The 17,231-nt window shown below is 41.7% G+C and overlaps 1 protein-coding gene across 5 annotated transcripts in view; it reads left to right on the top strand.

Moving 5' to 3' along the window:
* The window catches only part of JAK1 (Janus kinase 1), a 235,334-nt gene that overhangs the window by 165,635 nt on the left and 52,468 nt on the right, over positions 1-17,231 (top strand). For all 5 annotated transcript variants that reach the window (XM_069541134.1, XM_060023207.1, XM_060023215.1 and 2 more), the window contains one exon: positions 14,455-14,537. In XM_069541134.1, coding sequence (XP_069397235.1) covers positions 14,532-14,537 — 6 coding nt within the window. In that variant the 5' untranslated portion in view covers positions 14,455-14,531. The remainder of the gene's footprint in view (positions 1-14,454; positions 14,538-17,231) is intronic.

Here is a 17,231-nt window from a genome sequence, read left to right as displayed (position 1 = left end):
GATGATGGAGAGAAGTGGATGGAGACAAAGGAGTTAGAATGATTGGGGCTTATTCACCAGTTGGATGTGTAAGCGATCTGTGACTCCCAGGCCCTCTCTTCACTCCTCCATCGTCTCTTCCATCTCAGTCTGACCCCAGTGTACCTTTCTCAGTCTGATTTCCTGCTTCTCTTCATGAATATGCTGAAGTCTGCTTACTGTCCACCAAATAGGCTTGCTGGTTTTCTTCCTGCTGCCTTTGATCTTCATCTGGAGATCTGGAATGGAGCGTGCTTCTTCTCTTTACCTTTCTAAATCTGACTTATGAAGCCTTTGGAATTGTTCTGTGCACCAGTGACCTCTTTCTCCTCTGAAGTCATAGCACTTCATACCTCTATCACTTATTAACAAATAATTACATTTTGCCTTGTCACATCTCTTAGTTGCTTTGGGTTATTGGTAACTGTTGAACTGTTTTAAAATTACAGCAGGCAGAGCAGGATATATTGATAGGATGGCTTAAATAGTGGACTAGGAATCATCTCTCCTAAACACCCCAATCCCAGCCCTAACTCCTTGTGTAACTTGGGCGAATTACTTTTCCCCCCTGAATGGAATAACACATAGTTGTGGTAGAATACTTGAAAAATCTTAAAGAATGTACAAAATGAAGTCATCACTATCCCCACAGACACCCAAGATAATCACTGTTATTAAATGGGTAATTTTTCCTGCAATGTCCTCTCCATCTTCCATCTTTTTTCTCTCTCTAGGATTATTTGTGTGTGTCTATGCAACATAGCTAGGCTCATCCTCTGCATGCTGTTTTGTAACCTGCCTTTTTCATTAACATATCGTGGGGTTACTGAATCAGAATGTGAGGGTTTTGAAGTCCAAACTGATATATGAGGCCAAATTGTCCTCAAGAAAGGTTGCACCAAAAAACTGAGTAGTGATTATTCTCTGGGAAGTAGGGAGAGGAACTTTAGCTTTTCAGTGATATGTTTCTATATTATTGAATGTATATTTTTATTATCATGAGTCTAAATAACTTTTATAGTTTGAAGATGACAGTAATTTATACTTCTAACTAATCCAGGATTGTATCTACGTTTATAAGCAGCTACACCACCTTTACTGATTAGATAGATAAAAAATAGCATCCTGTTATTTTAATTTGACTGTTAGTGAAATATGACCTTTTCACCATGATCATTTGTCATTTTTTCTTTAGTTGTTTCCATTTCCTTTGCCTCCTGATGACTTGGATTTGAGTCCCAGTTAATAAATACATATGACCTTTTACAAGTCACTTAAGTATCTCTAGGCCTTAGTTTACTTATGATTAAAATAAGAGGAATGATACTTAAAATTATTGTGAGGATTAATGGAGATCATATATTGAAAGTGCTTTTTGTAAGCTGTAAAAAGTATATAATTGTATTTATTGACTGTGTTTATTGATTTTGTATTGATTTTGATTAGTTAATGGTTATGTATAGTTACACCAACTTTGCTTTTTTGTATTCATTTGGAGAAAGGCTAAAAAGACAGAGGTTCCTTCATTAATATTTATTTTAGTACAGTGTGAGATCCATGAGATGTGGCATCTGAGGATCAGTTTTGTGCTGCATTTCTGCTACTTATTAGCTGTGTGTACACGTGTAATGCACTGGACAAACACAGTTCTTTTGGCCAAGACAGAAATGTTCAGGTACCACCTGGCTAGACACACATCAGAGAGCTGCATGGGTTGATAAAACGTTCATGTAAACTAATGGAGACTGTTTATTCTTTTACTTTTATTTTTTAAAGTTAATTTTTATTGGAGTATAGTTGATTTACAATGTTGTGTTTCTGCTGTACAGCAAAGTGAATCAATTATACATATACATATATCCACTCTTTTTTTAGATTCTTTTCCATGTAGGTCATTACAGAGTATTATTGAGTAGAGTTCCCTGTGCTATACAGTAGGTTTTTATTAGTTATCTGTTTTATATATAGTAGTGTGTATATGTCAATCCCAGTCTCCCAATTTATCCCTCCTCCCCACTTTCCTCCTTGGTAACTATAAGTGTGTTTTCTACATCTGTGACTCTATTACTGTTTTGTAAATAAGTTCATTTGTACCATTTTTTTAGATTCTACATATAAGCTATATCATATATTTGTCTTTGTCTGACTTATTTCGCTCAGTATGACAGTTTCTAGGTCCATCCTTGTCTCTGCAAATGACATTTTCGTTCTTTTTTTTATGGCCACAGAGACTGTTGAAATGAATGCTAGCACAAAGGAACTTGTTTGTGCAAATTCCACTAACCGGATTCCCCTCCCGCCCCCCAGTTCCACCCCTTACAGTTCTGTGAAATGAAAATTGGTCATAATCATGATTCTAAGGCCTGAGAAGGTCTGATATGCTCTTCTGAATCATCAAAGGCAGAGAAATTTCCATTGAACATGATTTTTGTGAATTCTGCCATATTTAGATCCCTGGAAATGTGCGTACCTTATATCTATCAATTATCCAGGACATTGACTCTGGATAAGAGGGAAACAAGGCTGTGTAAACAACTCTGCTGAGTAATAGGTGACCTCCTAACCTCCTGTTTCTGACTCTGTGTTTCCTTTTATCCAAGGACAAGATGTTATAAAAATAATTCAGAGTGACTCCCAAGGGTAGCCCCATGAACAACTCTGTGAGGCTGCACTGCAGAGGATGATTAATCAACAGCAGCAGAATATTCGTTCCCGCAGTGCTGTTAGGAAATGTCCCAGCCAGGCTGGCTCTTCAGCCATGAGGACAAAAGCTTTGGGAAAGTTTTTTCTGACTCATTCACAGTGTAATTTGCAGAAGAAAACCTCTAGCTTCTTATTTTATTATTATTTTTTAAAAGTTGTTCTTTGTGGGAGTTATGTGTGTGTAGTAAGGTGGGGTTAGAGTATGGATCCCCCCATGAATATTCAAATTAGCTCTTACCAGTGGCAATATTTGGGGCTGTTTGCTCAGTTAACTTTTATTGTCCTGGGATGTTCACGCTGAGGGAAAGGGGAGGTGGAGAATCTTAGTGTACAGTGCCTGTATATCCATCAAGGACTAGTTGACTCATTTAAAATATTTTAAAAGAGGATATTATTTTCTGCAGATGAATTTAAAGTGTCCCCATGCTTTTCCCTGTCATCTCCTTGTGTCTGAGTTCCCCCCATCTCTACATAGCACATATTCGCATACTGGGGGACTTTTCTTGTTTCTGAAGAATTCATGTGAGTCTGGGGATTTGAGTTCTCCTCTGGGGTTGTCTCCTCAAAGGAAAGTCCATACTCCTGAGTTGGGCATTTATGGTCTGCTGTAAACTGGTCTCAGCTTTCTCCTTTTTCTCATTTCTTTCTATTCTACACAAACCTTCTGGTCAGTCTCCAAAGGGTTTTACACAGCCCCTTTCCTTCTTTTGTTATTTCTTCATGTTTCCATTATTTGGAATGTTCCCCTCAGTTGGCTGCTGTTCTCTTTCTATTTGTATCTTCCCCATTCCTAAAGGCCCAGTTCAAATCCCACCTGCCCCATAATGGTCATACTATTATATGCCTAATATGGGCCAGGTGTTCTACTAGACCTATATATATTTTTTCTCTCAGAGTGTAAAACAGTCCTGTAAAAGAATTACTGTTATCTTTATTTGCAAATGAAAAAATAATCACTGAAAGTTAAAAAGTAACCTGATCCCAGCGACTGAGTGCCAGGGCCAGTGTTCTAGCTCAGTTCTTCTTGACCAGAATGGTTAACTCCACCATGCTGGTTTTTCCTGAATTCTTCTGGATTGGGTTAATTACCTCAACCCCCCACTCACACCTTCTCTGAGCATACTCTTTGCCTTGGTTGGATGTGTCTTGTGTTTGGCAATCAATCATGTATCAATATTATTACTATTTCACATTCTTGGGTTGCTAACTCTTCTTTGATGATAACATTTTTTCTTGCATTCTTTTATTCCCACCAAAGTGTGCTTCACAGGCTTTTCATAATGAGTTTTTGTTTGGTTGGTTATTTTACTTAATGAAAATGTCCAGGAGCGCGGGAGTTATTCCTTCTAGTTGTTATTATGTTTATGTTTTTCTTTTTAGTCTAATTTGTCATTAACATCCTACCATAATATTTACCTCCACAGTGCTCTTAGAAAATTATCCTCCCTTTTTCTACATTTTTTTTCTCTTAAAAGGAGAGGCCAAAGAAGCTCCATGGCTGAAGTCTGTACCATTACCCTCCTTCCCCCAAAAAATTAAACAGGAAAATTGAATGAATGAAGAGCAGGCATTGCCACTGAATATTTTGGTGCAACGAGATGGATGCCTGTTGTCTGTTAGACAGGGGCCCTTTGATAAAAGAATTATGGCTGTGGTCATGTTCTGGCCCTGCTTGGGGCCTCGCTTTAAGGATACAAAAAAGTGTCTCATTGAGGTTCTGCCTTCTTATGAGCAGAGTATAAAGTAAGCATTTATCTTGAGAAAGAATAGCTGTATTTGCTCACCTTTGTCAGTTCATTGGTAGAAAAACATAATTTTAAGTTGCTGCAGAAGACTCCTAGCCAAATTCATCATAATATACCATCTATTTAAACCTTCAAAACTTGGGAAGCTTTCCCCTTCCTAGAAATATCCATTGATGACCATACGCTGAATTCTTCTCTCCATTTACAGTGGTTATTTCCATAAAATACATTGAAAAGTTTGCACAGATGTGAAGGAAACAGAAAGGGTTTTGAATTCTTTAGTTTCCTGCAAAGCATCACTAGGAGATGTGATTCTAAGGTTAGAAACTGGGGCTTATGGGAATAAATCATGGGTAATGGCAGAATTTAAAATCTGAATCTTCCATGCCTTGTGGGTATGTTTCTACATTTTCTTGATCTCTGGTAGCATTATATGGATTTAGGAAGTAAACAGCTGAAGAGCTTTCTGGGAGAAGAACCTGTATTGTGAAATGACTGTGAGTGTGGCAGTGTGGATCTCAGTGCAGCTGTTTGTTTTAAAACATCATAGGCTGCATGGTTTGGGAAAAGAGGGATGATCTTCTCATAGAGGAATTCCAGATGAAATGCAGTTGACTATTTTATATTCAGCTGACTATAAACAGTGATTATAAAGTAAATTCTGTTTTGGTAATCTTGTTCAGTCCTTTAAACTAGTGTTTCTCAAACGGTGGTTTATTATTCATTAGTGGACTATGAAATCGATTTTGTGGGTCTTATTTAGCATTTAAAATCTATTATTAAAGAGAAGAAAATAGTATAGAATAGAAAATATCAGAGTGAATTACATGTAGTGAGGCTATTTTTCTGTGAAATTCATTTTTTGTCATACACACATTGCTTACTGTAGATCATGGTAAAAAAGGTTTGAAAAGCGGTCAGCATGGGTTCCTAGGATGTCAAATAGTGGTGTGAAACCATTACTGGACTCTTGGCTGGTGCCAGAGACAAGTGGGGCAGGTGGAGAGGAGAGAGAGGAGGCTCCGTGCTGTGGAGGAGCAGTGTTGACCTGGTGATCAAGTCTGCTGTCCTGGTGAAGACCGAGTGGATTACTCACTGTGCAAATACAGTTCGCGAAGAGCTCTGCCTTAGTGCAGCACTGGAGACTGTTGGTAGGCTATTTCAGGTCTAAACATGAAAACTGATTACAGTTTCTTGGTTGAGGAGAGGTGCAGGAGACCATGTAGGGAAACACTTTCCTTGAGATTTCCTTTTATTTCTCTCCCCAACGTCACTTTATATTTTGAGGCAATAGCTGAGCTCCTTTGGGGTATAGACTGGAGTGGACATTGCCATTTGATAGCAATTAACATGCATTGACATTGTCCAGTTTCTGAACCCCCTTCATTTCTGGAGTGATCATCCGTTGTTGCTGTGGAAGCTGAAGGAGGTACAGACACATGACTAGTGGTGAACCAAGTCCAGCCTGTTGGATTCCTCTGTCCCAAGACTTAGCTTCTGGAAGGAATGGTACAAATACATAGGGGTGGCTTGAGATCATTCATGGAAGCAGCAGAATCAGGAGTCCAGTTGTGGTGATGGCTGGTGACCAGTGGTGGCCGTGCTAGAACGATGTCCTTGTCAGACTGTTCCTGTGTTCTTATATCTTCCCCTTAATTTATTTTCATCCTAAGGTAAACAGAGCTGGTTTCTGTTGTTTGCATCCCAGAACCCTAAGTGGGTAAAGACTTAACAGGAAACACGTTAGATGGATTTCTGCCCCCAAAGAGCTTAGTACATAACAGAGAGGGAGTAGGTAAATATGCAGTAGACACACAAATAAATTAGTAAAAGTTAGCAAGGCATGGAGGGGATTCAGGGTTGCTTCCTGTATGTTCCTTCAAATTATAGTTACCTTGAAGTTTCACCAGATGGCATATCTGCAAGAGGTTTTATGTCTTTGCATCACGACACTTTGGAAATACAAGTTAATGAGGAATTAGTTTTATTAGGGTGCAGCATAATATGATTTCAAACATTTGTAAGATAGGGTTTGTTTGCTTTGTTACTTTTTTTTTTAATCTAAACATTTTTAAAGCCTTGAGTATACTCACAGAAAACTGATTAATGAACTGTGAGCTTTTTGAGTGTGAGCCAGTAAAAACATACTTTAGAGGAAGAGATTTAGAGAAATCTTGAATCTTCACAACAGCCCTGTAGATACTTTATTAATCCCAGAGGAAACAGAAACGTGTAGAGGTTGAAAAACGTGGCTAAGGTCACACAGACATTAGAGCTGGGGTCTGAACCCAGGTTAGGGTGACCCTAGGCCCAGGCTTCTAACTGCTTCTGTTCTGTAAAGAACTGTAGAGGTCATCTAATACTTTCCTTGTTACACAGGGTTTGTGTTCAGAGAGCTTTAGAGATTTTTTCAATACCAGGCAGTTTTCTTGTATTGCTTACAGACAGAAGCTGGTGCCCACAGGTGCGTTCTCTCTCTCTCTCTCTCTCTCTCTCTCTCTCTCTCTCTCTCTCTCTCTCTCTCTCTCTCTCCCTCCCTCCCTCCCTCTCCCTCCCTCTCTCTCTCTCTCTCTCTCTCTCTCTCTCTCTCTCTCTCTCTCTCCCTCTCCCTCTCCCTCTCCCTCTCCCTCTCCCTCTCCCTCTCCCTCTCTCTCTCTCTCTCTCTCTCTCCCTCTCCCTCTCCCTCTCCCTCTCTCCCTCTCTCTCTCTCTCTCTCTCTCTCTCTCTCTCTCTCTCTCTCCCCCCCCCCGCCCCGCCCCTACCCCCCTCTCCTCAGTCAGACCCTGCCTCACCTTTTCACTCTGTCTACTTCTTTCCTGCCTGATCCCTCTTGGTCTGCATAGTCCTTCCTGCAGCTCCACCCTCTTGATTTTCCTTCCTCCAGCCCTTTTCCAGGACAGCTGCACCCTTCCTTTCCTTTTAGATTGTCTCTATTCCTCAAGGCTGGGAACAGAGTCCACTCTACCTGGTCACTTCACAGCCCTCTCTTCTAACTCCTGTAGTTCTTAACGCTTGCCAACTATTAATAATAGACTGGAGGGTTTTGGTGGGCTTAGATTTTAAGCGTGGTTCTTCTTTAGATTCCCTCAAAGCCCGCGCCTTGCCCAAGGAAATGTGGCAAACTGAAAGGGCAGTGAAGCTGGAGGCTGAGAAGTGTGTCTGAGCCTGGCCTCGCCACTCACTAGCCACTTGACCATGGGAATGTCTGAGGCTGAGTCTTCTCATCTGTGAAAGGAGCTGTAAGACTCGAATGTGGTTATAGATGTGAAAGCTCTTTTTAAGCTATAAAGTACCATATAAATGCAAGGTTTTATTGTGATGGTCCAAGTGCTTAATAAGTATTTTAGTGATGAACGATTGGAAAGCACAGAAGGTGCAGACAAGCCATTTTCCCCACCTTTGGAGCATCCACTTCTGTCACCATATTTTGACCACTGTATTCTGTGCTCTTTAATAACATTATAGATGTATTAGCGGTAAAAGAAATAAAAGGGGGGGATAGCAAAGCATATTGATACAGTGTGGCTTTTAGGAAAACACGTTTTGACTTAATTTAGTTTGATCAGAAGCAGTCTCTCAGGGAAAGCAGGCTCACTGGGAGCAGTGCAGAGAGCCCTGGATCATCGAGTTGGCATTGATTGTTTGATCATCCCTAGAAATTTATTGTAAATGGAGCAGCACTTAAGGTTCTGGGGTATTCCTGGAATTGCTGCTGTAGTTAGAAGTGAGTTATTCTGTGTGGCCGGAGTAGCATATAGAAAAGCCATAATTCTGACTTGCTGACGGGAAAAAAATAACAGATTTTGTTTTTATGTCATCTTTTTGGCTGGAATCCATTAGCTTTGCATAGCATCTTGTGATGCCTTCCTCAGAATAGTTATCTGGGCCTCAGTAAAGCAGGGGGCACTGGGAGCAACAGACACAGTCATTGACAAGGCTCCAGTGGGTGCGAAGCCCCGGGTGATGAGACTAAGAGGGAAGAAAGATGCTTTCCCGGGGGTGGGGTGGGGTGGGGTGTGTGTGTGTGTGTGTGTGTGTGTGTGTGTGTGTGTTAGGCCTTTAGGAGGTTCCGTGCCTATGGGGTGGGCCTCTGCCAGGGCCACCAGAACTTCGCCCCCACATATCCACCCCTACCCTTGTGGTGCCAGAGCAGCGTGATAGTTGTGGGCTGGAACGCAGGCAGGGCCCAGGGCACTTTCATGATTTGTTGAACGACAGTTCTTTCAGCCTTTGGAGGGAGGGGCCTGGAATGAGACCCGTCTCCTAGGTGGATGCTAGACTACGGAAAGTGCTAAGAAGACAGTGGTGTTGGTGATGGGGGGCACTTTAAAGCAGTTTTTACACCCCTGTGGAAAAAGCCTGGTCCTTGGAGTCAGTCACGTGTTTGACATCTGGCACCCCCACTGATTGGCCTGAAACTTCTGCTTTTTATGAGAATTAAGTGCAAGCGCCTAGCTCCGTGCATGAGATGTTACAGATGCTCGGTGTATGCTGGAGCTCCCTCTCCTTGACTGGAACTGTGTTCCATCAAGCTGTAATCAGTTTAACAGAAATTGCGACCAAAATAGGAATGCTTACTGCCTGCTACACTCTGTGTTAGGTACTTTATATGCATTAACTAATTTAACTCTTAACAGCTTTAGGAGATAGATGCTATTTTTTATCCCCCCACTTACAGCTGAGAACATTGAGGTTTAGAGAGGGTAAGTAACTTGCCTAAGATTACAATCGCTAGTCAGTGGGATAGGCAGGATTCAAACACAGGTCCTTATGACTCCAGCTCAGGCTCTTAACTGCTCTGCTGTGTCATCTGAGACTTATGAAATGGGACTTTGATTTATGACCAGGCTTTTGCTCAGAATCCCTATTTATTCTTTGTTCTTCTAAGCAAGTTGGCCACCCACTTCAGTCCTCTGCCATAAAGCCTACATTATATTGCTTTAGCACTAACATCTTTCACATCTATAGCCTCATTTGAAAAAGGCATGTAGGAGCTTAAGGAAGACTTTTTGAGAGATTTTTTTTGATCCGTTGGGCAAGATGGTTCCTCTCAGGTTCACGGATGGGCTCAGATTTAAATGACTTTCTCAAGGTCCACTTGCTAGTTGTGTATAGAGGCAATAAAATCACACACTCTGGATTACGGTGATATTTCCATCGGGTGATGTTGCTTGCTTTGTTACCTTCATCTTTCATTTAACCATTTAGCTACTTACTGATCACCTAATACAGTAAAGCATGGAACAAAAGTGACAAGAGTCCCTGCCCTCTTGGAGCTTATATTGTTGCATCAGGTTTCCTCACCAACCTTAAGACTGGTGCCTGCTAAGATGGTTTTTAAGGTTTAAGATCTTCAGTCTTAACATTTCTTAAGGTATTAAGCAGCTGATTTCAGGACATTTTCTAAATTACATGTTTTTCTTTTCAATTTTTCTGGGTTCATACCTTAATTCATCAACATTTTATTTGCATTTTCTACTTCAGGAATCAAAAGCTTTGATTCCTTTAAGGCATCCATTAAGTAATTCACTGTAGGTGTGATGGTTTCTCTAGTAAAAATCAGATATCCAAAGTATTTTATTTTGAGTCTTGTCATTGATTTAAACATTTTTTAAAATTTTACTTTCATTTATTCCTTCTTTAATGATAGTCCTTTAAAAAATTTTTATTTTATATTGGAGTATAGTTGATTAACAATGTTGTATTAGTTTCAGGTGTATAGCAAAGTGATTCAGTTATACATACACATTTGTCATTGATTTTAACCATCATCCAGTCTACTTTTATCATATACATCTGGCCATGGCCTTTGGCCCAAAGCACTCATATTCTGATCATCATATTTGTGAATATTAATATGATCTATCTTTATGTCTGTCATCTCCACTATTCAAAATTTAATTTTATGTTCTTCCTTTAATAGATACCTGTATTTCAGAAGATACCCTTGAAAATTTAGCAGGCTTTCCGTATCTTCAGACACTGATTTCTGGAATTTTGCATCTTAGAAAATAGTTGTGCTACCCCATTTATTGCAGTTAGTCCTGTTCAGACTCACAGAATCGCATTTTGTTTCTGTTACTCTTCCCTCATTCACAAAGTATTAAATATACATATCTCTTGCATAAGACTTTTATAAACTAAAAAACAATTGAGAATTTACAAAATTTCCCTGATTTTTTTTTTTCATGTAAAGTAGCATCTACAAGATTGAGCCACTAAAGTAAAGGCTAAAGCCACTAAAGCCACTTTCTTCAAATGAGAGAAAGGCATTTTCTTTCAAATCCTTGAAAATTTATAAGGAGGTTAGGGTGGAAGAATTCACTGCTATCATCAAAAAGCTTTTGATTTCTCACTTTTATCCTTACTATTTTCTGAGCTTCTTTGTATTCATTTGAGTTGGGAATGGAACCCAGTGAATCATGTTATTTTTAAAGGGTACTGAGTGATTCCTACTGGTCAGTTTTTCTAGGATTAAAGATTTTCTTTTTGTACCTTGTAGCAAGAAACTTGAATTGATTTCTTGGAATTATCCAAAGTATTTATAAGCTGACCTTGCTCTTTTCCTACTTGTTCTAAAAGTAAGTAGTTAGAGCATGTTGTTTAGTTTATTCAGAAAGAAATGTTATTTGAATGAAGCCATTGCACAAATGCTGTAGCACAAAAAACACTTGTCATCCTGAATGAGTCGTCATTTCACATAAAGTGGGTCACCAGTCTTAGGTTTAAATGTTCAGATTACCTTTTTTTTTGTTCGTTTTTAATTTATTTTATTTATTTATTTTTGGCTGTGTCAGGTCTTCATTGCTGCAGGCGGGCTTTCTCTAGTTGGCGGCGAGTGGGGGCTACTCTTCATTGCAGTGCGCGGGCTTCTCATCCCAGTGGCTGCTCTTGTTGCGGAGCTCGGGCTCTAGGCATGCAGGCTCAGCAGCTGTGGCTCGTGGGCTCTAGAGCACAGGCTCAGTAGTTGTGGTGCACGAGCTTCGTTGCTCCGCGGCATGTGGGATCTTCCTGGTCCAGGGCTCGAACCCGTGCCCCCTGCATTGGCAGGCGGATTCTTAACCATTGCGCCACCAGGGAAGCCCTAGCATGCCTTTTAAGTGCTATATGGGTGTGTTTAATTTTTTATCATTGGAATGTCAGTTTTCTGAGAACAGGGATTTTTGTTGTTGAGTCAGCCTATAAAAATATCAGAGTAAATGCATATTGTCAAGAAATTCTGTTGCTGATCTTGATTTCTCAGAGTTTAATCTCTAGGCTAAGGCATCACAAATTGATACCATTTTCTTGTCCTGTCCAGTAATACTGGAGGTCAGTTTGAAAATTATTAGGTATAATGTGATTTCAATACAGTGTTGCTTGTAGTAGAGAATGAATAATGGAAAAACCAAACTCTTCTTGATTATGGGTTTTGATAGAATCCTGGTGATTGTAGTCTGATCCTCAATCCCCATGACTCCTGTGTTCAAGTAACATGTGATCTGATGGTGCATATTAAAATGCTTTTGTGAGTTTAAAAAGATTTATGCAGGGGCTTCCCTGGTGGCGCAGTGGTTGAGAGTCCACCTGCCGATGCAGGGGACACGGGTTCGTGCCCCGGTCCGGGAAGGTCCCACATGCTGTGGAGCGGCCGGGCCCGTGAGCCATGGCTGCTGAGCCTGTGCGTTCGGAGCCTGTGCTCCGCCACGGGAGAGGCCACAGCAGTGAGAGGCCCGCATACCGCAAAAAAAAAAAAAAAATTTATGCAGTAGCTCTTCTTAAAGGGACTGGTGGAACTTCAGGTCTCTTCCTACTCTAAACGGTTCTGAGTGTGTGTCCCTCTTCTGGTTTGGGGCACTAAAGCATGGAGGCCATCTGGTTGATTTGCATTCATCCTTGGCAGCATGCTGCCGGAAACATGGGGTAGCAAGGCCCCAGGCATGCTGTTAGCAAGTATGAATGTGGTAGTGCTGTTCTTTACCCACACCTAAAAAGGCGTATTGGAGAGATTTCCCCATTTATGCATCTGGAGAGACCGGACTGGCTTCTTCCCTCTACAGGGCCTTTGCACATGCTCATCCTTTACCCAAACTGCTTTCTCCCCACCTCCCATGATAGCCATTCCATCTCAGCTCAGTGTTACTTCCCTCTTGAGTCCCATGCTGAATCACATTCCTTATTATATGCTCTCTTTTTCCTTCATGGTATTTTAAGTTCTTTATGATTACTTCTTTCTCTGCATCTTTGTTTGATTCTTTTAGTCCTGTGGACTGAAAGCTCCACATGAGCAGTGACCATCTTGCTCTTGTTCTTCGTTGCGGCCTCCTGGTATAGTTCAGCTTTTGGCACGAAGAACTGCTCAAAAATAATTGTCGAATGGGTCTCCTAAATGTGGGATTTGAACACCTGCTTCTGAGCTGAAGCAGGGTATTAGATGTAGCTAATTTCAGATTGCTGTTTTGCTGCAAGGCAGGGTATCTATTTATGTAATTAAAACAATTGGTTATATTACATTTTTAAAGTTGAAAGTATAATGATTTGTTCTTTGAATCTTTTAAAAACTGTCGTGACAAAATAGCCAAGTCAAAGTCTTCACATCAAAATTCATACTTATATCCCCTGCCTGGCCTCCTATCATTAGTTTTGCCTTATCCACTGCAGAAAACCTTCCCAAACCAGCCCTCTCCAGTGTCAGTCATTGGAGTTAGCAAGGGGCATAAAGATGACATCATGCCACACCCACTCTACTGATTTTAGATTGCTTTTGTGTTTTGTGCCATCTCCCACTTCGAATCTAAGGTCCTGTGGGAATGCTGGCCTTGCAGCCTCAGAGGTAACTCATCCCCCTTTCCCCAGGCACCCCTCCACTCCTGCCTTGTCATGCATGGGACTGTGCTCCTTCTAAAGCTGGATTCTGATAAAATGTGTGGAATGACCAACAGAAAACTGAGACAATAATCTGTATTAATTTGGCAGCCATTTTCAAATCACTAAGAGTGGGTGCTCCTTATTTGCAAAACATAGTTTGATTTTACTCTTAAAAAGAGTTTGTGAGAAGCACCAAGGAAAGCTGTTAAAACAATGCAGAGGGCTTCCCTGGTGGTGCAGTGGTTGAGAGTCTGCCTGCCGATGCAGGTGACGCGGGTTCGTGCCCCGGTCTGGGAAGATCCCACATGCCGCGGAGCGGCTGGGCCTGTGAGCCATGGCTGCTGAGCCTGCGCGTCCAGAGCCTGTGCTCCGCAACGGGAGAGGCCACAACAGTGAGAGGCCCGCGTAATGCAAAAAAAACCAAAAAACAAAAAACAATGCAGAGCTGTGTAGGTGGTGGTGGCGGTGGTGTTGGTGTTGGTGGTAAGAATGGGACCAGGAACTTTAATTTTACAGAACCAAACTGCTATTCCTGTTTAGTATGAATAAGCCTTTGAGGTGAGGTTGGGAAGTTGGGAGGACCTTTATTTGCTGCCTAAGTTTTCAGATAAGAATGACTCAAAAAATATTTGGTGAACTGAAAGCATCATTGGTCAGATTTGTTCCCAGGCCCTCCTCCTTTCACCATACCATCTGCTGTTTCACCATTAAAATGAAGCCAGGGGTAGACTGGATTGGGAAGAGGGTAATTCTAAAGGAAGTAGATATGGGAAATAAAAGTGCACATCTTTGGGCCCCTAAACTATTGTTCACAGCCTCAAGAGAGAGAGAGGTTGTTGATGGAAAAGGCACATAGTCCTCATTCACACTGGACAGGGCACTCTACACCAAGAAGCAAAAGTTCCTGGCTTCCTTTCTTGAAGCAGTGAAAATAACATCTTCTTCTTTGATGTTTACACCCTAAGATGTCTCTCTGTCCTCTCAGTGTCCTCATCAGTGTTCCCCCCACCCCCACCTTCTTCCTCCCAAATGCTTTTTCCTGCCTGTTTATGGTTTGGGCTGCTTCCTTAATGAAAGTGTCCTCTTATTTTCTGATACAGTTACCTCTGCAGCTGATTTATTTATTTATCTTTGTCTTTAGCTCAGCTCTGAATGGGTTTTGGAAAGTAGAGAAGAAAATCCAGTCTACTTTTTGGGGGGCATTGGACAGCTGGATAAATGCAGGTATGTACATTTGCATATTTAAAAGAAAGACAAAAAGGAAAATAGCTTCTATAAAGAATAATGAAACTGATCTTAAACTTATAGGGCTATCTGTGCTATATCCATTTATTTTTCAATATCGTTATTTTAATTTTTGTTCGTTCCAAATGTTGCATGTGCTACTTTGGAGATTTTTTTTTTACCTACTAAAATATGGGAAGTACAGTCTAAGTTCCCTTTTAACCTCTCCTAGATATTCACCACTGTTAACAATTTATTGTCTGTTTTTCCAGATTGTACAAATGCATAACCAGAAGGATCATAATATACATGTTTTGCTGTTTTCATTTTGCAGTGTGTCATATACATCTTTCAATGTTGGGTCAAATAGTTTTTTTTGTTGTTTTTTTTTTTTTTGCGGTACGCGGGCCTCTCACTGTTGTGGCCTCTCCCGTTGCGGAGCACAGGCTCCGGACGTGCAGGCTCAGCGGTCATAGCTCATGGGCCTAGCCGCTCCGCAGCATGTGGGATCTTCCTGGACCGGGGCATGAACCCGTGTCCCCTGCATCAGCAGGCGGACTCTCAACCACTGCACCACCAGGGGAGCCCAAGTGTCAAATAGTTTTATGTCACCTTAACAGCTGCATAGTATTCCTTTATGTTGGTATTCTTTTTTTTTTAATATAAATTTATTTTATTTATTTTTGGATGCATTGGGTCTTCATTGCTGCACACGGGCTTTCTCTAGTTGTGGTGAGCGGGGGCTACTCTTTGTTGCGGTGCAAGGGCTTCTCATTGCAGGGGTTTCTTTTGTTGCAGAGCATGGGCTTTAGGCGCAGAGGCTTCAGTAGTTGTGGCTCATGGGTTCAGTAGTTGTGGCGCACGGGCCTTAGCCGCTCCGCGGCATGTGGGATCTTCCCAGACCAGGGCTCGAACCCGTGTCCCCTGCATTGGCAGGTGGATTCTCAACCACTGCGCCACCAGGGAAGCCCTTATGTTGATATTCTTAATTTTGTTTACTGAGTGCTCTCCTGTTGGACATTGTATTTTTGTTTTCTATTTCAAGTGGTGCCACATCTTGTACATAAATAATTATGTATATTTGCCTGATTATTTCTGTAGGGTGAAAGTGTATAATACCATCTTTAAATTCTTCCCCCGCCATGTCTCTTTAGACTCTTAAGGACAAAGGTTTTTTCTTAAGTTATAAAGCAGACTAGCTACTTTGTCTTCCATCTCTATTTTTCATTGTTGGGGTAGAGTTGGAGGCTCAGTGTTGGGTTTTAAAACTTTCTTGCTTGATAGTTGATCTGAACCTTAAGGTAAGTTATGAGCTAATCTTTCAGCCTGGTCTCTGGAAAATTTTGATCTTCAGATTTATTTTGGAGATTAAACAAGTAAAACCAAGTGCCTCTTAGTTTGTAGTATCGAGGCATATCTGGTTCGTGTCCTTCCTGCAAGTATCTCACCTCACCAGGGCAGCTAACGGACCAAGCACATGAATTTGTTGAAGAGAATTTGCTTAAGAGAACTGTGACTGTGGCCCTCCCTCCGTGACTTGCTTTGGGTCATTCTGCAAGCTCTGTGCTAGGCACTGGTGATACAAATATGAATGACACAGTCCCTGTCCTTAAGGAACTCAGCACGTGGGAGTGAGAGAGGGACAGACAGGTGAATAAGAGGGTCGTAATTCAGTGTGGTCAGTGCAGTGTAGTGAGTTTGAGAGAGGACATCTAACTCAGGAGGTGGGATGGAGGTTCAGAGGTGGCTTCCTGGAGGAGGTAATGTCCGAGCTGAGTTCTAAAGGCAATTGAAGTTTGCCATGAAAGGGATGAGGTGGGAAGGCACTCCTGGTAGAGGAATCAGCATGAGCAAAGGCAGGAAAATGAGATAAACGGCTTGGGGGTGGGGGTGGGGGGGTAACAAGAAGATGGCAGCTTTGTGAGTTTCAAGCCTGCAGTAAGAGGCCGAGAGTGATATAACATGAGATGAGGCCAGTGCGGCTATCTGGCCAGGTGATGGAGGGCCTCTGTTAGGAGCTTAGGATTGGTCTCTAGATTAATGGGGAGCCTTTAGAGGATCTGAGATGTGCTAGGGGGACATTTCTTTGGGGGCTAAGTGAAGGTTGGCTTGGTAGGCAGGAGGAAAGTAGGAACCTGGGGTCAGGGAAATTGGTTTGAGGCCATTGGTTTGAGGCCATTGGTGAGGGGGAGAAAGAACATGCAGGACTTTCCCTAGTTCCCCTCTCTTTTCTCACCATGCCCAAAGCTCAGTTGCTGAGGTTGGCTCGTTGATCCTAGTTGCTCTCCCCATTGAGGGCGCTCAGGTGAGTAACTTATTTTCAGGCTTGTCACCAGTGCGTTCTGACCTTTTCAAAGCAAGGCTTCTCGCTCACTTTCTGGTGCCACAAAGTGCTGCCCATCGTCCTGCCTCTCCGTGGGGTGAAGGGACCTGGCTCCACTCATTAATTCTCATGACCCATTCATGTGGCTTATGAACATGAATCGGTAGTCCTTTTGTGTGTACTATCTCAGAGCCAGCCTGGGCTAGGCTCTAGGGGCATGAAAATAGGTAAGGATGGTTAATGCCCTCCCCGAGCTTGCCGTTTACTGGGAGGTAGACATAAAAGTAAAAGACAGTGTAATTTGTGCCAGTAGGTCTATTCAAAAGTTAAATGATTCTGGTAGAGGTAACAGGAATATTAGTAATGTTAAC

Source organism: Delphinus delphis, chromosome 1 (genome assembly GCF_949987515.2).
Source record: "Delphinus delphis chromosome 1, mDelDel1.2, whole genome shotgun sequence".
In the NCBI taxonomy this organism is placed as follows: Eukaryota; Metazoa; Chordata; class Mammalia; order Artiodactyla; family Delphinidae; genus Delphinus; species Delphinus delphis.
The sequence above is the reverse complement of the archived record's forward strand: the minus strand, read 5'-3'. Positions and strand labels throughout refer to the sequence as shown.